The sequence below is a fragment of the Cannabis sativa genome, chromosome 2 (genome assembly GCF_029168945.1).
Source record: "Cannabis sativa cultivar Pink pepper isolate KNU-18-1 chromosome 2, ASM2916894v1, whole genome shotgun sequence".
NCBI classification, from domain to species: domain Eukaryota; kingdom Viridiplantae; phylum Streptophyta; class Magnoliopsida; order Rosales; family Cannabaceae; genus Cannabis; species Cannabis sativa.
The window spans coordinates 3206076-3232688 of NC_083602.1; the positions used below are offsets into that span (position 1 = coordinate 3206076).

At 34.2% G+C, this 26613-nt stretch overlaps 3 protein-coding genes across 9 annotated transcripts; 2 read left to right on the forward strand and 1 right to left on the reverse strand.

Annotated features, from left to right (window-relative positions):
* Nucleotides 1-8520, forward strand: LOC133034061 (uncharacterized). The gene is made up of 3 exons (XM_061109075.1): nucleotides 1-584; nucleotides 784-4053; nucleotides 8271-8520. Exons 1-3 carry the CDS (start codon nucleotides 1-3, stop codon nucleotides 8518-8520), a joined length of 4104 nt encoding a protein of 1367 aa, XP_060965058.1.
* Nucleotides 7703-26613, reverse strand: LOC115719713 (uncharacterized). Of its 7 annotated transcripts, XM_061109879.1 has the most exons (19): nucleotides 26464-26613; nucleotides 20413-20465; nucleotides 19567-19866; nucleotides 19248-19481; nucleotides 18970-19125; nucleotides 18347-18886; nucleotides 18001-18249; nucleotides 17580-17929; nucleotides 17381-17477; nucleotides 17093-17235; nucleotides 16879-17000; nucleotides 16663-16745; nucleotides 16336-16578; nucleotides 13981-14075; nucleotides 13439-13681; nucleotides 10071-12938; nucleotides 9120-9484; nucleotides 8295-9039; nucleotides 7703-8201 (listed from the first exon to the last, which is right to left on the reverse strand). In XM_061109879.1, exons 5-9 carry the CDS (start codon nucleotides 19003-19005, stop codon nucleotides 17423-17425), a joined length of 1230 nt encoding a protein of 409 aa, XP_060965862.1. In that variant the 5' UTR covers nucleotides 19006-19125; nucleotides 19248-19481; nucleotides 19567-19866; nucleotides 20413-20465; nucleotides 26464-26613; the 3' UTR covers nucleotides 7703-8201; nucleotides 8295-9039; nucleotides 9120-9484; nucleotides 10071-12938; nucleotides 13439-13681; nucleotides 13981-14075; nucleotides 16336-16578; nucleotides 16663-16745; nucleotides 16879-17000; nucleotides 17093-17235; nucleotides 17381-17422. The 7 variants fall into 7 exon arrangements, with proteins under 7 accessions (XP_060965862.1, XP_060965864.1, XP_060965858.1 ...); XM_061109881.1 differs by lacking the exon at nucleotides 19248-19481 and having other exon boundaries at nucleotides 18985-19183; XM_061109875.1 differs by lacking the exon at nucleotides 19248-19481 and having other exon boundaries at nucleotides 18970-19183.
* Nucleotides 20994-22052, forward strand: LOC133034062 (uncharacterized). The gene has a single exon (XM_061109076.1). The coding sequence runs from the start codon at nucleotides 20994-20996 to the stop codon at nucleotides 22050-22052; it is 1059 nt and encodes a 352-aa protein (XP_060965059.1).

Genomic DNA, 26613 nt, shown 5'->3' on the forward strand with positions numbered 1-26613 from the left:
ATGAATGCCATTAGTTGGAATTTCCGTGGGCTTGGGAACCCGCGGGCTATTCAATTCCTTATTGATCTCTGTGTACAAAAGAAGCCCAACTTTATTTTCCTTTTTGAAACTTTATGCAACAATGACACTGTGGATAGACTCAAGGTTCGGTTGGGCTTTGAGAATAGTTTTTCTGTGCCGGCCCAAGGTAGAAAAGGTGGTATTGCTTTTTTATGGAAAGTTGCAACTGATGCTCATTTACTTAAGTTTTCGGCCCACCATATTGATTTAGAGATTCATGTTCCTGGCTTTGTTCATTGGCGTCTTACTGGGTTCTATGGTGAGCCAAACCGTTCGAGAAGACATACAACTTGGAATCTTCTTCGTGAGCTTGCCGATTCTTCACCATTACCATGGTGTATCCTTGGAGATTTCAACAACATCACCACGCATGATGATAAGAAGGGCGGTCGTCCTTATCCTCAATCTTTGATCCACGGTTTCAACACTGCTCTCCATGATTGTCGATTGTGTGAACTTCAGCTGTGTGGTCATAAGTACACTTGGGAACGTGGAAAAGGGACTCAAAACCACATCGAAATAAGGTTAGACAAAGCTTTTGTTACTCAGTCTTGGCTAACTATTTTTAGTGAGGCTCGTTTGTCAAATTTTGATTTCTCATCCTCCGATCATACGCCTATTTTTCTTGAACCTGCTCCTTGTGTGATGAGTAAACCTGTGGTCATTTTTTCGATATGAAAATGCTTGGAGCCGTGAGCCTCTATGTAGTGAAATTGTTCGAAGTTGTTGGGAGCTCAATGCTACTCTTTCCCTTGCTGAAAAAACTAAACTTTGTCTTGATATTCTTCTTGAATGGGGCCGTGATCTTACTGGTCAGTTTAAGAAGCGGTTGGCTACTAGTAAGAAGAAGCTTTCGTGTCTTAAGTCCCGTGACAATCCAGATTCTCATGAAGACTTCTTGATTGAGCAATGCAACTATTTTGAGATTTTGGCTCAGCAAGAACTCTATTGGAAGCAGAGGTCTAAGCAATTCTGGTTAAATGGAGGAGACAAGAACAGTAAATACTTTCATGCTACTGCAAGCTCTCGCAAACGGAATAACCAAATAGTTCAGCTTCAGGATAGCCATGGCGTGTGGAAAGGCTGGGATTCTGGCCTTGATCAGGTAATTATTGACTATTTCTCTGTTCTCTATTCTACTGATCATGCTATATGTGGCTCTGTTGTTAATGGCATTCGGCGTACTGTAACTGTTGAACAAAATGATGCCTTACTTTGCCCTATCACACCTGATGAAGTTAAACAAGCTCTCTTTCAAATGCATCCTGATAAAGCTCCTGGTCCTGATGGTATGAGTCCCGGTTTTTATCAGAAACATTGGGATATAGTTGGCGCTGATATTGTTAAGCTTGTTATAGAGTTCTTCAATAATGAATGCATGCCGCCTGGGCTAAATGACACTCATCTAGTGTTGATTCCAAAGAAGAAGAACTTTTCCTCTATGGGAGACTTGCGTCCTATTGCTCTCTGTAATGTCTCTTACAAGATTCTTTCGAAGGTCCTTGCCAATAGAATGAGGGTGCTAATTGATCATATCATCTCTCCTACTCAGAGTGCATTTATTCCTGGTAGGCTCATCTCTGATAATATCCTGATAGCCTTTGAAATCATGCACTATCTCAAGAGGAAAACAAAAGGTAAAAAAGGATTCATGGCCATGAAGCTTGATATGAGTAAGGCTTATGATCGTGTTGAATGGGATTATCTGTCTGCTGTCATGCATCGTATGGGGTTTGCTAGTAAATGGGTCAGCCTTATTATGAAATGTGTTACTTCTGTTCAGTATTCTGTTTTCCATGATGGCCATCTCATGGGGCCGATTGTTCCCTCTCGTGGAATCCGCCAAGGAGATCCTTTATCCACTTATTTGTTCATCATTTGTGCTGAAGGGTTCTCTTCCTTGATCAGAAAGTTTGAAGAAGATCAGATTATTCAAGGTTGCCGTGTTGCTAGAAATGCTCCTCCCATAACTCATATGTTGTTCGCTGATGATAGTTATCTTTTTTGTCAAGCAAATCCCACCACAGCTATCAACATCAAGCAAATGCTTCACTCCTTCGAAATTGCATCTGGGCAAAAGGTGAATGTGGCTAAGTCTTCTATTTTTTTCAGCCCCAACAATGCAACACCAAAACGTAATGAGATTTTTAATGTTCTTGGCATGACAGAAGCTACTGATGGCTCTCTTTACTTGGGGCTACCTAACATTATAGGTAGAAAGAAGACTGTGATACTTGGCTTCCTCAAAAACAAGATTATAAATCGGCTCAATAGTTGGAATGGCAAGTTCCTATCTCGTGCAGGCAAAGAAGTTCTCCTTAAATCTGTTATCCAATCTCTTCCAACTTATGCTATGAGTGTTTTCCTCCTCCCATTGGAAACTTGTCAAGAGATTGAGAAGCTTATGGCTAACTTTTGGTGGAAAACTTCAAGTGCTAAAGGTCAAGGAATCATATGGATGTCTTGGGATCGTATGGCAATTCCCAAACATTCTGGTGGTATGGGCTTCCGCCACTTACATGATTTTAACCTTGCGATGCTGGCCAAACAAGGGTGGCGGTTTCTTGTCTCACCCACATCCCTTGCCAGCCGTGTGTTCCAAGCCAAGTACTATCCCAACTCTGATTTTCTTTCTGCAGAGCTTGGCAACAACCCAAGTTTTGTTTGGCGTAGCATTTGGAGCGCACAAAGCTTGGTTAAATTGGGTTGTCAACGAACCATTGGTAATGGAATGTCAACAAGTATCTTGAAGCACCCTTGGCTCCCCGATCCCGTCAATCCTTTTGTGACATCCAATGCTCTCGGCCTCACTAACCACATGGTCAACTCTCTTATGGATCATGAGACCTCTTGGGATATCCCCCTGGTTCAAGATATGTTTAATTCTCGAGATGCTCACTTGATCCTTGGAATCCCATTGAGTGCTACACCAATTGAAGACTGTTGGTCCTGGAGGGGTGAAAGATCTGGTTCCTTCTCTGTCCGTAGTGCCTATGATTTGCTGCAGATTAGTACATATGGTCAGCAGAATCAACCAAACTCTGGATTTTGGCACAGGTTCTGGCATCTTAAAATACCACCAAAAGTGAAGAACTTCATGTGGCGCGCTATCACCAATACCCTCCCCACATGTCTTGAACTGGCTTCAAGGAATGTCGATCTATCCTCCTTGTGCCCTGTCTGCCATAATGCGGGTGAGACTGCTTCTCATGTGCTATTGAATTGCTCATTTGCTTTCAGTTGCTGGGAACGTTGTGGGTTCACCATCCAATCCGATACTTCATCAACTATTGGTTATTGGCTTGAATCTACATTCGCATTGTATGGTGATGATATAGCTTGCCGTGCCATCATGATCTGCTGGGCACTTTGGAAGTCTCGAAACAAGCTTGTTTGGGAGAAGAAGACTTCCGCTCCAACTCAAGTCATTCATTCAGCATGGACTACACTTGACCACTGGCGTACTGCTCAAGATAAAACTAGTTTATTATCATTGTCACTCTTGCAACATGATAATAACATTGAGCGATGGACTAAACCCGATTCTGACACAGTCAAGTTAAATGTTGATGGAGCGTTATTTGAGAGAGAAAGTGCCTATGGTTTCGGCATTGTTGCTCGAGATTCGACGGGCCACATTGTTGATCTCCGAGCCACTTATCAGGGAGGAAACTACCCAGCTGAGGTGGTTGAAGCTCTTGGCATCAAAGAAGCTCTAAGTTGGTTGAAGGACAAAGGATGGAATAAAGTTGACATGGAAACTGATAGTATGGTAACGGTGCAAGCAATCTTTAGTAATCAAATTATGTCCTCTACTTTTGGTTTGGTTATTAGAGATTGTAAGAGTTTATTGTCAGCTTTAAATAATGTTAGTATTCGTTTTGTAAGACGATCAGCAAATCGCGTTGCCCACTTTGTTGCTAGGCGATCCCGATTTTTCTCTGATCGTAGCATTCATAGGATTGATTTTCCTGATGAGCTTCTAGCTCTTATGTATGATGAATGCTAAATTTCAATGAAGTTGATATTTCATTTTCAAAAAAAAATTAGTGCACTGTAAAAAAAAAAGGGGAATTTATAATTTGATATACATTATAGTACTATAATGTAATATGTGCAAAAAAAAATTATTTACAATTTATCGTACATTTTATTAACTATGACAAATATATTCTTAATTTTTATGTACAACTATATATGGTAAAAATAAATAATAAACATACATGTTTTATTTAAAAATTTGTATTTAAATTTTAATAAACACATTATATTAACATATTATCACATACTTGGTTTAAGAAAACATATCATCACAAACATTATCATAACAAATATATTAGATTTATAATTAATAAATATTATCAATAGTAATATAAATATAGTGTTTATACATAAGGTTACATTTAATTACAATTTCGTTTACTTTCTTAATAACATTATAAACATTAATAATATTAATCAAATATTTAATAAACATATGTATATGCATTGTTTATAAAATATAAATAAAATTTGTAAATGTGTTTGTATATTTTTTTTTTTAATTTTATATTAAATTTTAGTAAATATATTATTTTACTAATATATCAAAATATAAATATTTTTTATATTTATATATTTAGCTTTATGCGTTTTTTTTTTTTTTAAATCAATTGAAAGTAATCAACAAGTTAAAATAGTAAACAAATATGTTTATTTGTAAATATTCATAAAATTGTATAGAATTATGTAATTATATTTTTTTTGCACATTTTTTTGTAATATTGTATGTTTACTTGTATATAAATAAAAATTGCCCATAAATAAATAAATGCTAAACTTTTTGGCACTATATGAAACTGACATGAGCCCAAGAGGTACGAGTACGACTAAGTATGAAAAGTATAAATTTAAGCATAATATGACACGAAAAATATATGCTTAAGCACAACAAGCATAACATGTAAATTTGAATAGACCAGTCTTAAAGACATGACACGCTAAACACATTACATTCAAAATTTATTTAATTTAATAATAGATACATATTTGTCAATTATAAATAAATTAAAATAATAATAAACTTAAATATAACAATGAATATTTATAAACTATTACATTGAATATTTATAATTCTATAATTAAAACTATTACAAAATATAAAATCAAACTTATATATATTAATACCTTTTGCTATATTAGATTATATATATAAAAATAATCAAATGTATAGATTTATTGAAAAATATTTTCTTAATAAAAAAGTAACAAGTTAGTATATTATTAGTATCATCACTAACCAAAAAGTTTACTATCAAATACCCAGAAAATCGGGAATTGAAACTTTTTCTGATTTTTTATATTCTGGAATAATTAACTTTGAGTCATGTATATATATGCTGATGTGGCATGATATTTTTTAATATTTAATTTTCTTGAGATATTTTTGTAATTATTTTGAATTTGATGTATATTTATGTAAATTTTCCTAATTTTCTTTTCATATAATTGTTAAATATTATTAAAAAGTTATATAAATATAATTTAAGCTATAAAATAATGCATTTAGTTTAGTAATTAGCTTATTAGTTGCAAAAAAAAATATATATATATATATATAAAAAAATAAGAAAAAATTACACTACATACCTCTTTTAATTTGATGTCTTTAATTTTTACCCTCTCTTTCAAAATCTATTATGTTTATCTCTTTTTTCAATCATTCTACCAATTTTACTCCTATCATTTCACGATAATTTTTCATTATTCTCTAATCAAAATTTTGCCCCAATTTTTCCACAAACCTACACATCTATTTACAAAGAACACAATTTATTATGTTTGAAATTATATTTTAGTCATGTGAGTGTGTGAGGATAATTTCGGTATAATACTCATAAGAAAATATATATTTAAATTAAAGTTTATTTAGGGGTAAATTTGGTTAATGTATAAAAAAAAAATGGGTATTCTTCTACTTCTCCCAAAAAATAAAGCACGAATTCGAGCCCACATAAAAAATAGGCAGGCTTGTTTAAGAAAAATCGATTGACACGAATCTGAACACGACACAAAAATACCGAGCCTACGGGCCATGCGGGCGTACCCTTTAAATAATAAGCACGACACAACCCACATTTTTTTTTATGGTACGACCCAACCTATATGTTAAAAGGCACAAAAAAATATAGGTCAGGCTAGCACGAGACGCACGCACGAATTTACAATACTAACTGTCATTAAGGAGTGAATTGAAAAGCAGTGTTTGCACGTTGGATGCCACCTACTGTAACTGAGCTTTGGATAATCAGGGTCAATCGGTAGTTTCGGCGCATGATTTGTTTTTCCCTCATCCTTACATTCTTGTTGTTGCCCAATTATATGACACTCGTGATGGTATAAGATTAATTGGTTCGCGGGTATTGCAACGATGTTAGTTGCATTCCGATTGCAATGAGCAAGGTCTAGGGTTGCATATGTGTTATTGTGGACCGATAATCCTGTTGAACAAAAAAAAATAATGATTATTGTTATTAATATTATTACCATTATTATTATTTTTATTATTATATAAATATTTTCTTTATAAATCAGTTAAAATTTAAGGAATATTTGGTTATTAAAATAATAATAATAGAAAAAAAAAGGATTAAGTCCATCAAAATAAAAAAGAGCAAATAAAAACTCAACATGGACATTTTCCTGCTTCTCTAGATGAAGTTGAATCTAGACATTTCAAATATATTTTCATTAATATTATAGTCTATCATTTACTGTGTCACCTATTTCACAAAAACATTAAATAGAGTGGGATAAACATAAATGAGTTTTGCCAAAAAAAAAAATAAAAAACTTAAATATATAAAAATTAAATATAAGAGAGTTTCACCGTAAATTGTTTTTTTTTTTTTTTTTTTGTTGTTATTATCTAAAACTTCTGTTTAGTTGGAATTGACAAAACAAAATATCTTGATTTTGAAATTCAACATTTCTTTATAAAGAAGAGAATTCTTAATGATTAGATTAGACTATAGCTCCATTATCTCATTTTACATTTTCTTTTGACAACATGATCTATCTCCAACATATTGAAGCCAGCATATTTTTATAGTAAGGTAAAGAAAGGAACATCAGCTGCTTGGTTTGCATTTTCTCTTCTTATTACTTTGCATTTATATTTCTTAGTTCCTGCCATTTCAATGGTGTTTGTGTACTGATATTTTTGATTCATGTGGGTGCAGGTGCTTCGGCCCTCGTCGAACACAAAATGATCAGGTCTAACTGCAACAGGACTAATCATCAATCACTACTCTCGAACAAAATTCAAACCAGAATTTACTCGGTTCAATAGACAAAGACAATATATTGTGTCTTTGCTATCGAATCCGAGGGGTACAACAGCCTTGAAATGGCTGAGAAACTTTATTGATGAATCCATATCAACACAAGAAGACAATCACACCAAGAAGACTTTGCTTCTGATATTACAAAGTAAACTTACCAATGAACTCTTTACAACCCTCCAAAACAGTTAGTTATAAACAGTCATAACTAACTGCGAAACAAATGAGTGAGTGATCTCGGTCCACATCAGCATTTGACAACACAATTTGGCTGATCTAATCACCACAAGAAACTTATACACAATGATTAACAGACCAACTTAAAAATCACAACATATCTGTTGTGGATTAAATCTCATCAAGAAACAATGAATATACTTACAATGACAGTAGCTAAACCAATATTCAGAAAGTGAAATGAATTTATTGATGAACAAAGTTGAGAATAGAAACAATCTCTTTAACATCCCTCCTAGAATTCACACACTAAGATTTGTAATCTAACAATGGTGATCCTATTTTCTCTATCTTGAACTCCCTAGTAATCAATAAACACAATAAATTAATTAAAAAATACCATGTCTTTTCCAACTGGCGTAAGTTAGTCCTTCAGCCATGCTACATAATATTATATCGCTTGACCTACAGTTGTGAATGCTTCCTGAACGGGACACGGAAGATCAAGATTTTCCACATGGACTTGTTCGAGAAATACCCAACGATAATTGTTGTGTAGGTAACTTTCACAACGTACCCCGTAGCAACTTTCGGTGTCATCTCACTGAGCTCCAGCCAAACATGCATCCAACACGAAAATTTCTGCATTTCCAAATCAAACAAGAAACAAATTTGTAAATCGACTATATTTATAATTTTCCATTAAATCAGTTTGAAAATTAATATTAAGATTACCTCTTCTGAACTATCACCAATAAGTGGAGGTGGTACTGGTGGAGCAAAAACCTTCCCAGCACGTAGTGGTGGTGGTGGAGCAGAGATAGTGTCAGAACGAGCTACCGGTGGTGCTGGTGGAGCAGAGACATGGAAACACGCGATAGTTGTGCTACGGGAGCAGAGGCAAGGTCAACACGTGCTGGTTCATTCAATGCTCCTCCAACACCAGATCAAACACATGTGATGTACCCACAACGCCGCTATGCTAGGAACGGAATAAACGAAGGAGTTCATCTATTTGCTCTTGCATCTGCCTATTATGCTCCTCTACCTCACAAAGTCGCCTCTCCATATCTGACCATTTCTCGTTGGCCTCATCCTTCTTTTTCCTTCCAAGTCTTTTCCATACTTCAAATCTATAAATATCGTTCAATTGGTGGCCTAACTCTTTCTCAATTTGTTCTTCCACCATCCTCATATCACCTCGTTCAGAGCTATGGAGGTAAACATTTTTTGCCCTATTCTCTTGGGCCTTTTTTCTCTTCGCCGCCCAATTTGGACTCAAGCTCGATGCCACAAACTCTTTCCATTCTTTCTCATCAATTATGTCTTCATATAGTCTTGGTGGCTTCTCGAGAAGGTGGGGAACCGCATCTTTAAATTCGTAAATATCTTTTGCTAGGGTATTTTTCCAATCCCTCCATATGTCTCTAGCTTTTAAAATGGTTTTTCTCCTTGCCTCCTCTGGCAAATCGAACTCAGTCTGCAAAAATTAACAATCATAGTTACAACTACAAATCATAATCAATAGTAAAAAAACAAGAATAATAATATTAACATTACCTTAATTTCATTCCATAATATATTTTTAAGTTCCTCATCCACCTTAGGCCACGATATATCTCGAAGTGGAATGTTAAGTTGCATCCATGCCCCAAGTCGAGTAACATAAGCAGTCACTCCTTTACCCCAGCATTGTCCGAAGTTGTTGTACTCAACTGTCATCTTTTTACCCTTGCGTTTCATTTTAGTGATATCTATCTGTTTGCTTCTACCCCTAGTGTTTTTTTGCTTCGGTGTTGCTGGTGGAGGTTTTTCAAGTTCACCACTAGGTTCTTCCGGCATGGATTGTGCGTCGTCATGATCATAAACGAAATGATCCCAATAATCATAATCCTCGTCTGGTGCTGGTTCCATAATGAATAGTCCTACACAAATTTGAAACCATACATTGGAATATACAAAAATATGCAAATTGATAGTTAAAAGTAAATATATCAAAAAGACTAAATGCCAATACATGTTTGATAACTCATGTATTGATAAGTTCATTCACCTATAATCATTCCCCATCATCCCGAGATAAAATAAATTTACATAAAATAGGTTAAATAAAATGAATTTGTAAAATATACCTCTTGTTTTTTTAAGATGATTTATAACATTTTTATATAGTTTGATTTGTAAGAGATTATATTGTTGTCCTCCAATCTCAATTCTCAAATCACTAAGAATAAGACACTGATTTCCATGGCTCACTCAAACTCTATTCGAAATGAATAATAACAATTTATGTATGTAAAACAATCAACATTTATATTTTTCTTTTACTTTTGTCTCTATAACCCTTAAAAAAAGGAAAAAAAAAAGATGTTACTGAAAAATCAGCTAAAACAGAGTAAATGAAGAATACACTATATCTATATGCATATACAAAAAAAATGACTCAATTCACACAACCAGCAGAATAAATTTTCTCAAGAAACAAACAATATATCTGTATAGTGAAAATACCTGTAGAAAGCAAATCAAATTAAGTTTTCAGTTGGTTAAAGAGATCTGCGGCAGATGATGGAGATCATCATCATCATCATCATCTCGTCATGTGTTTGATTCGAAGAACAGAAACAGAGTAAATATGAGTGCTGTGCTGCGAGAGTGGAAGTGTTAGGGTTTTCAAGAAAATACATTTATATATATTTATAGGGAATTTTGGACTGTGAAAATTCATTTGTACCCTTAGTCAAGTTTTAACCAATAAGATATTATGATAGAAATTAGAATGTACTGCGTAAAAGGACTTAAGAGTAATTTCAAGAACAATACATGTGTCCAAAACTTTTGTACAAAATATTTTGCTTTTATATTTTTTGGGATATGATTTTGTCTTTTGATGTACTTTCACGGAATGTATTTCCGTAGTACATTAGATGGGTCTCAGGCTACATTAAATGAGTGTCAGGGTACGTTTCTACTTTTTAACCCTAATTACCCTTAGATCAATCTCAGCCGTCAGATCAAATAACTCCCCCATCTGACGGCTGCCGTACATCACGAATTACAATCCGTAAAAAAATCCTTATATTTTTTAGTCACCCAAACCAAAGGGATCACAAAATGGTCAGTATAATTGCCAAGTCTAAATCTAAACAGTACTAATCTTCAACAGGACAACTCATCAACACTACTCTCAATCTCAAACAAAATTCAATATCTACATGCAATGACTCCTTTACCAGTTTATTTTCTTTTTCCACTTGACCCTTATACAAAATTATTAATACAACTTAAAATCAAAGCATATGTACACTGTGTTGGCATTAATGTTTGCCATAAAAATTTTGGTTTGATTTTAAGATAAAGCAAATAAATAGCACCCCTTAATTGTGTTGTGGAGAAAAAGAACTGAAAACTTGGCAAAGGAAAATGATATGGAAAAAAATTTGCAAGTGTGGATATATAATTGCTAATGGGTGTTGACTATAAGAGATTACACTATGCATCTATTTAGTTTCATATATTTTTGAGCTGTTGGGAATGTCTTAATCTGTAAACCTAAACCTGGTCTAATCATAGATAGAGTTAGCATTGAAAATTGAGAAAATATATACAAAAGGATGATTGAATTGGGTTTTGAAAATATGAGGTTGAAAAAAATGGAAGAACTCAAGAGTTTAAACACACATAAAGTCATACATACCATCATTCAAACTACTATCTTTGATATATGATAAAAATACAGTTAAGAAAAATGAAATGTCTGATTAAACATCAACACAAGTAATTGTACTAGTATTAATTGTATCATTCTCAAGAAAAAATATTTACTTGCCATAAAATGAGAAATTGTAATAATGAGATTTAAGTTAGCAAATGGTCATCTATAAGTGACTCCTCTCAAGTAAGAAAGTAAATCGAAGACATTCTTGTGAGACCTCCCATTGGGTGATCAAATCCGAATTCATCTTCTTCTTGACAAAGCAACTCTTATAATGAAGGCTGGTTTAAGAACGACACAGTGATAGTATTTTCATGTATCATTGTTTTTTTAATAGAGAATTGATACTTTTGTACGCACACAAACAATTATGAGTACTAAAAGAGAGAAATTTGTTGCATAACCGGCCATAGGGACTCAAACATAGCTGTGCTACCAGGATTTGTAGCTAACACCTGATTGTAATAATCCTCCAATATTGCATCTTGTTGAGCTACTGATCCCTCTAACTGAGCCCTAGCATAATTCTTAGCCCTATAAAATTGCGACTCAGTCACTTTTGAGAACTTGTTGTCTAGTGTCATCTCCTTGAAGTCCATGTTTGGGTGCATCCTAAACTGGTCTAAGAAATACTTGGACAACCATTTGGCACTAATGTGTCTATTATTCAATGCTATTCCACAATTGTGAGTTTCCTTGTTAGATGTCACCTTAAATGTCCTCTTATCTTCTTGGACATGAGCATGAACAAGCCATGGTCTCCCATTTGCTTTGCATTTGGCCCTAAACTTCTTATTGTCATTGGCCAGCAAAACATACTCTTTATCCATGTAAATGAAATATTCTTTGAGAGAAGTTGTGTTATATTTGCAAATTTCATTTGCAAAGCAAACTTGAAGTCTTCTATTTTCTGAGTTGGATTATATTCCAACTTGTAACCACTTGGTTCTTCTTCTTCGCTATGAACACTTCTCAAATCTTCTGCATCTTCAACCCCATTTTGCTCCTCATCCCCATCATCTACTCTCAATTCAAGCACACTACCCAACCAAGTATTAGGGTCGGTTGGCCCATACTCTTGCCTTTCAACTTCAACTTCAGCAACATATTCCTCTTCAACAAATTCAAATCAACTTGTGTAGTTCCAAACACCTTTGGCTGTGTCTCAGGCAGTGTAGTTCCTTGAACCTTTGGCTGTGTCTCAGGCAGTGTAGTTCTGATTCTGCATCAAATTCCGGCTGTGCAAAGTCTGGAACCTCTAGTTGTAATGGTAATGTATCTCTCGGAATCCGTCCATACCCACCTATTCCCCACTCAATTCCCAACGAGCTCCTAACAATCCAGTATGGCTTGTTTTCAGTATAAACGTGGTCTTCCAGTCGCCCATTTATCATTTTTTGAACCCGATGAGTTATAACTTCAGTACCATAACCAACCAGAAGTAATACATACTTTTGATAGTATATTTCATACTGGTTGGTCTCTGGGTTTAAGGTATATTCGTAAGGCGGATCGTAAATGCTCCAGTCTCCCAACAATAACGTAAAAGGTTTCTCGAATTCTACCCCAATAATCATGGGCCGATTCCTTAGAGTTGCAATGATTTTTTCTTCATTCTCATGTGTGAACATTGAGTACTGGTGGATATTGTACAACCTCTGAAACTGAAAATACAATATAATACGTTAAAAGTAAATTAAAATTATAACAAAAAAAAAAATGAGTATTAACAGAGTCTTTGCGTGTGGTAGTGTATCTTAACCTTTTTTAGTCTTAATTACTAATCTTAAATGCTAATCAGATATGTAAAATTATTAGAGTAAAAAATTGTGTGACAACTTTATTAATAAAACCTAGTCCCTGCGTTTCATAATTACACTAGCTAGTTTTAGAGTAAAAGAATATTGATTAGTAAAAAAAAACTTAGTAGAAAAGATGTACATAAATTCTAACAAATAATAAGAATGAGTTACAAAAAATTAATAATTCACCACACATCACTCTTTGGGAGACCTCGATCGAAGCTAATTCAGTAAGCATCCAAGCCAATATCTAAATTCATTTTTGATAGCTTCCAAATTTTGGTGTAGTGAATATAAGTAATTCCAATTTTATTATTATATTATGTCGTTGTAGTTAGTGTTAAGATAAAGAATTAAAATACCTCGGGTGCTTTCCTATCATCATCCATATTGGTTCTTATAGCTTGGAAGGGGTATAGTTCTTGAGTCGTGATTCCATGATCCCTGACGTAATCAAGAGCACGCCAAACTGAATACCCTTTATTACGATTAATTTTCCAGCTAAAGTCCACAAGGTGTTGTGCAGAGAGATTTAAATTTCTCTCTCTGTAGCGCATTATGAGTTGAAGCAACCAAATCAGCTGTGCTGATAGCCCAGCAGCAATCTACAATATCATTGAGAAAATTTAATTACACTACTACTGAACACTAAAATTACTTTATTAATATATAAATGGGCAATAATGCCTTTTTCTTCCTAGTTTATTTGTTTTGTAAAATATATAATTATAACTATCAACAATTATGAAATTAAGTAAAACTAAACATATTCTGATTCATTATTAATCCAACCTAATAACAACATAAATACTTTTCCAATTTTATGTTCCTATATATAATGTAAAAAAATTAAAATAATAATTTAGTAATAAAAAAAAAAGAAAAGAAAAGAAAAATTACTTACTCAGATCATCTCCTTGATGTTTTACTGGAGGTAAAATGTTCCTGGTCCTCCAATCAAATTGTATATTATCCTCCCTCCCAATAATAACCATATTTCTGTAATTTATATATATATAAAATACACAGAGAGAAACAAAATTAATTTCACAAATAACCTTTCATTGTTCTAAAATAAAATCAATAAGGTTAATAGGGAAATAATTTCAGAGTTAACAGTGTGAGCATCCAAATTGCAAACAAAACCCATTTCAACAAACAGCAAAGGAAATGAAAATAGCTCAATAAGAAAATGATGGATTTTACAAATGAAATTACAAATATATCCTCTAAAGTCCAAACACCGATTTCAACAAATGCAGGACAAAAAGTTTATACAAGAAAAAAAAATGAATAAAACAGTAAAAGGCTAAAAGCTATAAAAGCGACACTACGACAAGAAAACCACCGTATAACTTACATATGTATGCTTTTGATATGTGTTCTTCTTATTAAAAAAAAAATGTGATTATACTTAAATTAGGCTAATTTTATTTTTTTCCAAAAATTTGTGATATAAAATTAATTTTTTATATATAAAAAACAAATAGTCAAATGTGAAGTATGATTTGTTGAATTTTTGTATAATTCTTACAATAATTTGTGATATAAATGCTTAAGTTTAATTTTTTGCTGTAATTATACTGGTTATAATTCTGGAACTTCGGTAAGTAACTGATTGTTAAGTGTTAAGTAAATTGGCACGTGGCAATTCCTAATTGGTCCAAGTCATTAAATTTTTAGGTACAGTGTAAGTAAATTGTCACGTCGTAATCCTGGTACACGTCATTAAATTTTTAGGTACCTATCGATTAAATGTTAAGTAAATAGCCATGTGGCAATTTCTGGTTGGTCCATGTCACTAAATTTTTATTTAAAAAAAATAATTTAATATATCAATAAAAAAATGAGACACTTCACATTTACTTACAGAAGTTCCATAAATATAACTTAGATATTATTACTGTAAAAAAATTAAATTTTTTACGCCGTAAATTATTCTAATTTTAAATTTTATAAAACAAAATAATTTAATTTTAATTTACAGTAATTTGTTATTATTATTATTATTTTTTGAATAAAATTTGTTATTATTATTAGTAAATTGTTTTATGAATCAAAGTGTTGATTGCTCATTGCTTATTAAAAAAAAATGAAGTACAAAATAAATTCTGAATACCAAAAATTGTTAGTATTTGAAAACGTGTAATTTTTAACAATTTTTTTAGGATTTCTTCTTTTTGTTTTGATTTTATAAATTTATTATTGTTTTGTTTGGGAGGTGAGGACTGAGGAGTGAGTGTAGGAGATAGTTTTTTATATTTTAATAACTCTCTATATGTAAAGGAATTCTGTTCATGTATTGTAAGCAAAACTCATTGTTTGTAAAAAGAAAGGGAATTAGAAAGTGATTTTGGTTGTTATGCAAGACTCAATTGATTGTATAGGTCAATTTTTAAACTTTTTAAGTGTTATTTTATTTAGTGGGTAGACTCATTGATTAAAACTGCTTTCAAAAGTCAAAAGGTTTAGATTGGAACTAATGTTAAACATGAAAGTCATTCATGTTGATTCTAAGATGGGCATTGCATTGTTGCTAAATTGAATGGTAAAATGGATTAATGATTCAACAAATAACTTGTTCACAAGTTTCTTTAAAATACATTCATTTGGCAAACATAGCCTAAAAGAAACATGTTAATTACAATTACACAACAAAATCAAATCATTATTCCCATTAAGCTGGATTGATCAATCATCCTACATAATAAATATTTTTGCAGCTTTGAAATTACTTCAATTCCTTATATTTTCATAAGATTTCTTGTTTATAATTTGACTGTTTTAAACCCAAATTCTAACTTTAACAGCCTCTTCAATCCCCCCCACTAATAGCCACAACAGAATTCCAAACCAGTTGAAACCATGGAGGACAATAACACAAAAAAAATGTTTCATATACATTTGAGCATTTAGATTATTCACAATCTTTCCTCCAAAAAGTGGCAAAACCCTCTTAGCATTTTACCCCACTTTCAACAGAGACAATTTTGCTAAGATTTCCTACAGAACCCATGTGCAAGTGTACCCCACGAGCACGACAACTTGCTAAGATTTTCTAAATTTTTTAACTTTAATATAACACCTACTAATAGACCACACCTACTTTTATTCTTCATCAACTAACCCACCACCAACCAAGAATATCATATAAAAGGGGTCATTATGTGAAACTCAATCAGCCATAAACCTTGCAAAGCGATTGAGCAACAGAAAACCCTAGAAATTAAAAGTAGGAGGAGTCTAGAGTAACACTTACTGTAATCAGGAGGTGCATCATCCTTGTTCCGCCTTCGAAATGCCATTTCATCCCCCTTCCAGCCAGCTATCAAGCTTCGACCCTCACTCCTCCTTCGAGAGTAACAATTACTCTTTTAGTGGGCCACTTGTCGACAATGATACCTCGTGCCTAGCATGACTTGCTTGAATATTTAAGTGTGTGACATATTCTGATATATCATAGGTAGTGTTTTGAGATGATTTATTGGATTGCTTTTTGTACCTAAAGAAATAAAATAATTTTTTTAAAAAGAAAAAATCTTACAAATATATCATTTCAACATTTGTATATAAATTGATATCTTACAAATTAGTTGTTGTTATCCTTTGGTTCAACAATCGATCTTGTTTAATTTTCTTTCTCAAATATTAGAAAGCGACATTGAAATGCTACATAGAAAAAAAATAAACTAAAACTCGTTATTTAATATCAAAATAGAGAATAAAACTGGTTTTATATCAGATTTAAAATAACAAAAACAAAACATATTACATATAAAACAACAATTAAAAAAAATCTTACAAAATAAGGAGCTTCCCATAAGCATGGAGAGTGTAAAACCACATTTTCTCATCAATCTGGATAAAATTAAAATCCATTGGGGATCAATCTTATTATCGACAACTGAATATTTCTTCTTAGTGCTAAATAAAAGAAAACAAAAAAAATAATTAAAAAGCTAACAAAAATACATATATACAAAACACATAATAAAAATCTAAAACATTAAAATTACCTCTTCATATTGATCTTATGCTCTAACCATTGTATGAATTTCAGACACTGCTCTCTAGTGTTATAACATCCAATCTCATTTTTAAATGGATTAACACCATCAACAATCAATTTGTCTCTAACCAACATATTCTTCAAAATATCCTGAATTAGAAGAGCCAAAATCAGTTACAAAATGAGACAACACAATAGCACTCTTTCTAATTACGCTTTGGCTTTTCCGGTGTTTGATAAGATTCATCAAACAAAATCAGTTCCATATTATCATTGTTTTGACATGAGGGCTGACCTTTAGAATTCAAAACATCCTTGATTGTATTATCAACAACTTTCATAACATCAGGATAAAAATAAAGTTGATCATAATCAACACTTTTCTCCTGAACCTACATAACAAAAAGAAACTAGTTATATATAGGAAAAAAAAATCAAAATCACTATAGTTATTTTAAGTAACGAAGAAATTAATTAGAATCCTATATATTTACCTCATATATAGTGAGATGATAGATGCACTAATTTCTTGAAGATGTATAAACTGTGTAATATCATCCCTATAAAGATAAATGGGTGACAGTAATTTTCCAAAGACATCCTCAAGCGCTGTAATTGTGCACGTCAAAGAACCTTTTTGCTTCAAATATATTTTTGCACAAGCAATCAAACTTTTTGGAAAGTGACTTGAAATGTTGATATCATTGGGCCTCAGACTTGATGTTTTGACACTAGATGATGATGATGGTAATGTCTCTTTACCTTGCGGTTGGGTTATAGGTGCTATTGGTGAACTTTGGCTCTTCTTTCGTCTTGTTATTTTAATCTTTGGTTGTGATGGGGTCTACAAATGATCAATTATATTAGAAAGTGATAGAATTGACTAACATGTAGTAAAATTAAGATATAAATTACCTCAAATCCTTTCAAGACTAAATGTTTAAACCATGAGAGAAAAGTGTCAATAGCATCTCCCACTTTGACAATCTCATCTGACATTGCATTTGGTAAGTTTGCATCGGCATCAATAACTTCATATATGCAAACTCGTAGAGATTTGAAAACTGGTACACAATGAATTTTATCTACAGAATCTATACTAATAATGTATCCCTTTGCAACTACTTCGTATGATGGTTCTATAGTTAATCTGCAAGGTTGACCCTGTTCAATAAAGTAATTATCATTTGTTAGCTTAGTTTGTTTTATAATATTATCAAACACATATATGTCAACGATAATTGATGGTCTAATAGATAACCTGTGAATCTAGAGTACGAATGTCGTCAATGGAGTGAATATGAGCATCATCAACTAAATCAAGTTGATGCTTATCTCCATACCCAAGTTGGATGTCATCTACATACCGAGGCTGAGTGTCATCCGTATACTCAGATTGAGGATCAACTGCATTCTTCGATTGAGCTTGAGACGGTTGAGTGTCATCTGCATTCTTAGATTGAGGATCAACTGCATTCTTCGATTGAGCTTGAGACGGTTGAGATTGAAAGAATTGGCTTGTTATCATTTTTAGTTGGGCCTCTAAAGAACTGAATTTTACCTCCATACTCTTCAATGCATGTTTAATTTCTTGTTTTTCTTGTTTATCTTGTAATCGTTCCTCTAGTAGTTGTGCGTAAGTGCTCCTTGGAGGCTTTTTGAACACCTCTCTTTCACACACAGACATTCCTTTACCACGAATACGACCAAGGTGCTTGGGTTTACCTAATGCTTCAGCAAAAACATCATTTGAGCTAATCACAACAAGTTCACCACTTGCTTTTTTCTGAAGAAGTTCATCCTACACAAATAAACATGATTACTTTAGTTTGGATGATTATCAAAAGACCAAATATATTTAAGTTAATTAGTTAATATAATTACTTTCAATCTTTTCACCAATTCTTTTAGTTGATTCATCTAAAAATTCTCCTTTAGAATTCGTCCAAGATCGCTTCCAAAGTTCAGCTCGATTAATAGGCTCAGATGTACAATGCTCTTTTCGTATCTTGTCCTCTATTTGCGCTATTGAAGTCCGAACTGATTGATAAACATAGTCTTGCTTAGCACGTCTCTCTTGTTGGGCCTTTCGCAGTGCCTAAATAATTATCATTGCAATCATACTTAAGATGTATACATTGAAATATTAAAATGAAACTTACTTTAATTCAGGATTGTTTCAGGATGCTACAAATTTTTTCCATTGTTCCTTTGTGATATTCTTATTTTTTTCGTGGCTCTAGCAATGCAGTCAGATTTTTCTTCGCATACTTTGGATTTTCTAAGTAAGAATATGTATTATTTGAACTCAAATCTAACTTGTGATCCCTCCATTTATGGCCAACAGATTCAAAAATAAAAGCTTGATCAAAATTTACATCAACTATAAATATCTCCTGCAAACAATGCATCTTAATGAAAAAAAGTTTAAACAATCCATCGTGTTAAAAAAAAAATATAGTTACATGGAAGTACTTTTACCTCGATATCATCCCATAGATTACTCAATACTGTATCTGAAACACTTGGCCAATCGATGAAATCTATAGGCATCATCGTGCGTGCATGGTGGCCAAGATAAGTTTGAAGTATCCTACAATTATCTCCAATCGATTGGCCATGTTCATTCCATTTTAAAGAAACTTTCGACTCTTGACTTCGCCACTTAAGTACCTCTTTACACACTGATAGACCTCGTAATTTCTTTAGTTTAGGCTGATTATCATCATTGGGAGTGTTATCCTCCACGGGTGTATTACCTTCATCATTTATCATGTCTCTCTGCATAAGAACATTAAATGTATGAATACAATTAGCAATAAATTTAGAAACATTTTTAGTATCAATGTTAATGTAAAGTTACGCATTTACTTTTATTTAGTTAATCAATTTCAATCTATATGCCACCCATGTCATTTCAGGAATAAAGATCTCGTTGTTATTTCTCTTGTATCCAAGCCACTATCACCTACATCATCTTCTACAACAAAAAGTATGTAATTTGCATTCATTTGGTTTCTTTTTTCTAATGTCAAGTGTTACCAATAAAGAAGAGGATATAAAATGTTTAGAAAAAGTAGGGAATGGTTAAATTAAATATTCCTTAATTGTGAAGATATAAACTTCCCAATACCCTTATTGACAATTTTACTTTAGACAATCTCAGCCACTCACTCATCACCACTTAACATTATCAACTTTGACAAACATTTAAAATATATTGCCTATCCTAGATTTTTCAAACACACATCCTGCCATCATGGCATTTACAAGGTATAAGCAAAATCAAAAGTTTGAAGCTTTTATATTCAAGCTTTTAAAATATACCTCTCGTTTTTTGTTGGTTTTTGTTGAGATGATTTATTGGATTGCTCTTGTACCTGAAGAAATAAAATAATTTGAATATAAATATATAATTTTACCATCTTTATATAGTTTACTACCTTAAAAATGAAAAACTTCTAATAGAGAAAACATTTAAACAACTAGCATTGTTATGCCACGGAAACATTATGCATACAAATCAAAAAATAATTGTAACCAAGAAGTGAATAATAACAATTTCTTTGGAGTTGGGTCATTTTGTAGTCATCTAGTTGAACTATTATTTTTCTAATTTTACTTTTTTAAAAAAAAAATGAAAAAAAAAAGTTTTTATGAGTGATGTATATATTTAAAACAATCAAAACCTAAAATCGATGTGTTTGGAACTTTCAATAATACCACTATTACATTACGCACACTAAACCAATATCAAGAATCACATGTTATTATTAAGAATGCTTTTACTCTGCACTGTCTTGTCTATTGACATGGTTGGTCTTTCTCTCTAATTGAATCTGGTGACATTGTTGGCTATTTTGATCTTTTTTCTGGCAGAAAGGTGGTAATAGTGTTTTATTGGTGAGATGGCTTCTACTCAATATGGTGAAACTGAGATGGAGGCAGAGTATCAGAATATGAATATGGGTGAGGATGATGGCTATATTATGTATGAAGGTGGGGCGGAGGACTTGGAGGAATTTGATGATCGCTGGTGTTTAGTTGGTAGATTTCTTACAGAGAGGACAATCGATTTCCAAGCAATGCAACATAAAATGGCCTCCTTATGGAGACCAGTGAGGGGTTTATTTGTGAAGGAGCTTGATCCGAACTGTTTCTTGTTCCAATTTTACCATGAAATGGATATTGACAGAGTGATTGAAGGCAGTCCTTGGACATTTGATAGAGTCCCTTTAGTGTTTGAGAGGCTAAAAAGTGGAGATAACCCCAGGATGGTGGTGCTTAATCATCTGGATTTCTGGGTCCAATTGCACGATATCACATCGGGTTTTAAATCAGTATCGGTGGCTAAGGACATTGGCAATTATATAGGAAAGTTTCTAAAAACTGATCCTAATGATTTCAAGAGTGTTTGGAGGGATTATCTTAGAATCAGAGTGTCTATTTGTGTGGATGTTCCACTGAAGAAAAGTATGAAGCTACAAAAGAGAAATGGGCCGATTTGTTATGTGAAATTCAGATATGAAGACTTAACCACGTTCTATTTTGTGTACGGAATCCTTGGCCATTTTGAAAGATTTTGTGAGAAAGCTTTTGATACACCACCACACTTGCTAACCAAGCCATATGACATCGAGTTGAAAGCGACACCTCGTCGACGAAATCATACCATTGGTGCGAAATGGTTGAAACCAACTATGGCGAAGAGAACGGATAACTCAACACCGATTGTTGGAAATCCAGTCAGTATGCTCCGACCATCAACAACTGGCAATCATAGCTCTGCAAATGGAGGAAATCTGGGGGGAAATCCTATAATATCTGATGGTGATAGAGAGGATTTTGTGGAAGAAGTTATGAGTTGTAATAATGCCAGTTATGAGGGTCAACTGGGGGTCCTAAAAAAGGAAAGGCTATTACTGAAGATTATATGGGGGGAGATATGGAGGAGGAGGCTGTTTTAAATGTTATTGATTCAAAAAGGAGAAGATTTGAGTGTGAGGAAATAATTGGGCCGAACAATGATATAAGCAGAACGAGCCAAAGTAGTACAGTAGCTGAGATGGAGGAAAGAATTATGATGGAGAAACAAGATGGTATTTTTCAAAAAAACTTGAGTGGAGCGGGTACTGGTTTACTGGCCCGCCAAGAGTTATGATTGTGCTAAGCTGGAATTGCCGTGGGCTTGGGAACCTATGGACATTTCAATTCCTAAAGGAGATTATTTCTCAAAAGAAACCCAATGTCGTTTTTTTAAGTGAAACAAAATGTGAAAAAAGTAGAGTAGAATGGGTAGGGAGAAGCTTGGGCTTTGAAGGTATTTTTTGTGTGGAGGCCCAAGGTAGAAGAGGTGGGCTTGCATTGTTGTGGAGAAACCAGGATAATGGAAGTATCAAGGGCTATTCTCATTCTCACATTGATTTTACTGTCACAATTGATTCCCAGCAGAATTGGAGGCTTACGGGCATCTACGGAGAACCACGAAGACACCTGCGAACCAACACTTGAAACTTGCTACGAACTCTCCATGATTCAACTAATATACCGTGGTGTGTTATTGGTGATTTCAACAACATCATGTGTCAAGAGGAGAAGAGGGGAGGTAATCCATACCCCAGAAATCTTATTGAAGGATTCAACAACATCACAGCTGAGTGTGAGCTTGTTGATATTGAGCTGCTTGGACATCCGTATACATGGGAGATGCATCGTGGGGAACCAAATTGGATGGAGATTAGACTTGATCGAGCAATGGTGAATCCATCTTGGAATCAGGTATTTCCTATGGCTTCATTGTATAATCTTCCTCACTCAACTTCGGATCATAGCCCGATTTTATTGGAGTGTGTTAGACGTCCTAGTGTTGTGGAGAATAAGCGTTTTCGATTTGAAAATGCTTGGCTTAAAGAACCAATGTGCTACCAGATTATTAGTGATTGTTGGAATCATTCGGTTGAGGCCGATATTTTTGGGAAGATCACGTATTGCTCTGAACAGTTGGTAGGTTGGGAAAAAACAATTACTGGGAATTTTAAGCAGAGGATTTCAATATGCAGAAGAGAGCTTGATCAATTAAAGTCGAAAAGAGATGAGATCTCTATTCAAAAGTATAAAGAAGTGAAAGGAAAGTTACTTGTGATTTTAGATCAAAGGGAGGCATTTTGGAAACAACGTTCGAAGCAACATTGGCTAAAAGATGGCGATCAAAATAGTAAATATTTCCATGCGGCGGCTAGTACTAGAAGAAGACCGAATACTATCCAGAAATTGCAAAATGACCAAGGGACTTGGGTGGATTGGAATTCGGGGTTGAGTGATGTGGTCAATAGTTATTTCAACAATTTGTTCACAGCCGGCCAAGTGAATGTTGAGGTTATTGCTTGTGTTCAAAATAAGGTTACTACAGAGATGAATGATAATTTACAAGCTCAAGTGAGTGAAGACGAAGTGAGAAAAGCCGTATTTGATATGCATCCTGATAAAAGCCCTGGACCGGATGGAATGACTCCGACATTTTACCAAAGATGTTGGAGTATAGTGTGGACAGATGTGACCAATATGGTTCAAAGATTTTTTGAACTGGTGTTTTTGAAAATAATTGTAGCCTTGCAAATGTGGTGCTTATCCCGAAAAAGAAACAACCAGAACATATGGGGGATTTGAGGCCGATATCGCTTTGTAATGTGTTGTTTAAAGTTATCACAAAGGTTATGGCGAATCGTATGAAGCCTTTTATGGATCAAATAGTTGCTGCGAATCAAAGTGCGTTCATTCCAGGCCGTCTCATTATTGATAATATTTTGTTATCCTTTGAAATTTTGCATTACTTGAAGCGAAAAAGGCATGGCAAGGATGGGTATATGGCGCTCAAACTCGATATGAGTAAGGCTTACGACAGGGTTTTATGGCCTTTTCTGAGAGCAATTCTGATAAAGATGGGATTTGCACATGAATGGGTGGATTTGGTAATGGCTTGTCTTAGTTCGGCTAAGTATAACATTGTTCATGGGGGACGTGAAATGGGACCAGTGATTCCAAGTAGAGGCATCCGACAAGGGGATCCATTGTCTCCCTACATTTTCATCATATGTGCAGAAGGCTTTTCAGCTTTGATACAAAGATTTGAGGCAATGGGGAGAATTCATGGTTGCAAGGTGGCTAATAGAGCGCCAAGGATTTCACACATGTTTTTTGCTGACGATAGTTATATGTATTGCAAAGCAACAATGAACGAGGCTTCCTATGTGCAACAAATGCTTCGTATTTTCGAAAATGCTTCAGGTCAACAGGTCAATCTAAGGAAATCCTCTATTTTCTATAGTGTTAACATTGATCATCATGTGAGGACTCAGATTGGTAGCCTTCTTCAAATGACAATGGCTGATGCTAATAGCACATATCTTGGTCTTCCAAGCACCATGGGAAGAAACAAAAATGCAGTCTTGGGGTATTTAAAGGAGAGGGTGAGGAAAAGAGTTCACAATTGGGATACAAAGTTCCTTTCAAAAGCAGGGAAGGAGATTCTGATAAAGACTGTGGCCCAAGCTTTACCAAGCTATGCCATGAGTGTTTTCCTTCTTCCATTGGATATTAGTAGGGACATGGAGCAACATATGGCGAGATTTTGGTGGAAGACATCTAATTCTAAGGATAAAGGTATTCATTGGATGTCTTGGGACAAATTGAGTAAGCACAAGAGTGTGGGTGGATTGGGTTTTAGGAGTCTGCGGGATCACAATTTGTCACTCTTAGGAAAGCAAGGTTGGAGATTTTTGAATCAACCAAATACTCTTGTTTCTCGAATTTTTAAAGCTAGATATTTCAAAAATGGTGCATACCTTTCGACCAAGCTGGGCACTAATCCAAGTTACGTCTGGCGAAGTATTTGGGAGGCCCAATCTGTTGTCAAAAAAGGAGTTCAATGGCATATTGGTGATGGTTCGAGTATTGATGTGTTGGGGGAACCTTGGTTACCAAATGATGAGGAGCCGATTGTCACTTCTCATCATCCAGCTCTTACGAATGCAAAGGTGTCTAATTTAATGGTTAATGATAGACTTGAATGGGATGATGAAATACTAGCTGACCTTTTCAATACAAGAGATCAAGTTTTAATTAAGTCCATTCCTCTTCAACTCACTTCAGGTGGGGATCATATGTACTGGACTCAAGACACTTCGAGGACATACACAGTGAAGAGTGCTTACAACTTGATCCAGAAAACGAGTGGCCAATGGAATACAATCGAAGCAAGTGAGTTCTGGAATGAGTTGTGGAGATTGAAGATACCTCCCAAAGTGAAGAATTTAATATGGCGAGGAGGTACAAGTTCTCTTCCCACTATGACTATGCTACTTACTAAGAGGGTAGCGGTTAGTAGCTTGTGCCCTGTGTGTGGAACCTGTGCAGAAACGATTTTGCACTCTCTGGTGCAATGTGAACTTGCTGCTGCTTGCTGGGAGAAAGTAGGTGTTGTTACACCTGGTGCAGCCGAGATGTCTTTCCTAGAATGGTGTGTTATTGCCTTTAAAAATTCAAGCAAGGAGAAAAAATGCCTAATTGCTACTATTTGTTGGGTAATATGGGGAGCTAGAAATGACAAGGTATGGCAAAATAAAGTGTCTACAGCTTCTTTTATTGTTGCATTTGCTGGGAGTTACCTTGAACAATGGAAATCAGCTCAAAGCTCCAATTTGGAGTCATCTCAAACCGGCCTAGTTGCTGGTGATGGTGTTGAGAGCTGGTGCGTGCCTCAAAGAAATTATGTTAAGGTAAATGTGGATGCATCTATATTCGGAGTTGGTCAAGGCTACGGTATTGGGATGGTTGCAAGGGATGATCATGGCTTTTTCCTAGAAGGAGTTACAAAGAGCTATAATGGTGTGGTTCGGCCTGAGATAGCTGAAGCGATTAACTTCAGAGAAGCTTTAAGTTGGATTAAAAACCAGAGATGGAACCAAGTTGTAGTGGAGACAGATTGTTTGATCGTTGTGCAAGCGTTGCGGAATTCTTTTGAAATGCTTTCTTTATTTGGTTTGATTATTAAATAGTGTAAATTGTTGCTTACAGAACTAAGAAATGTTTCTTTTCATTTTGTTAAATGTTCAGCAAACGTGGTGGCTCATGCTTTTGCTCGAGCTTCAAGTTTATATCCTGGATGTACTTTCAGTATGGGAAATATCCCAACTGAACTGCTATCATGTTTGGTAGCAGAGATTGAAGTTTAATAAAGCTTATGAATATTTATTCAAAAAAAAAACAATCAAAACCTATATATAAATATATAAATCTCATTTTTTGTTCAACCATACCAAGTAAGAAATACACAGCAAGAAATTTTCTTAAAAAACGAGATGTGTATATATAATTGTATACCTGTACAAATCAAAGCAAATCAGTTTTTGATTTGCTTGAAGAGATCTGAGGTAGATGATGGTAGTGATCCTCATGATGTGTTTGACCTATTAATCTCCAGAGAGACTATAAATTCGAGAGAGAGATTGAGGAAGTGTTAGGGTTAGAAGA

Coding starts and splice junctions, on each gene's coding strand:
- LOC133034062 (XM_061109076.1), top strand. CDS start 20,994: ATGGCTTCTACTCAATATGGTGAAACTGAGATGGAGGCAGAGTATCAG.
- LOC133034061 (XM_061109075.1), top strand. CDS start 1: ATGAATGCCATTAGTTGGAATTTCCGTGGGCTTGGGAACCCGCGGGCT. Junction 585..783: donor CAAAACCACATCGAAATAAG/GTTAGACAAAGC, acceptor AATTGTTCGAAG/TTGTTGGGAGCTCAATGCTA. Junction 4,054..8,270: donor GATGAGCTTCTAGCTCTTAT/GTATGATGAATG, acceptor CCATTAAATCAG/TTTGAAAATTAATATTAAGA.
- LOC115719713 (XM_061109880.1), bottom strand. CDS start 19,005: ATGAATCAACTAAAAGAATTGGTGAAAAGATTGAAA. Junction 18,250..18,346: donor TTCGTACTCTAGATTCACAG/GTTATCTATTAG, acceptor TTTATTGAACAG/GGTCAACCTTGCAGATTAAC. Junction 17,930..18,000: donor TAGTCTTGAAAGGATTTGAG/GTAATTTATATC, acceptor GATCATTTGTAG/ACCCCATCACAACCAAAGAT.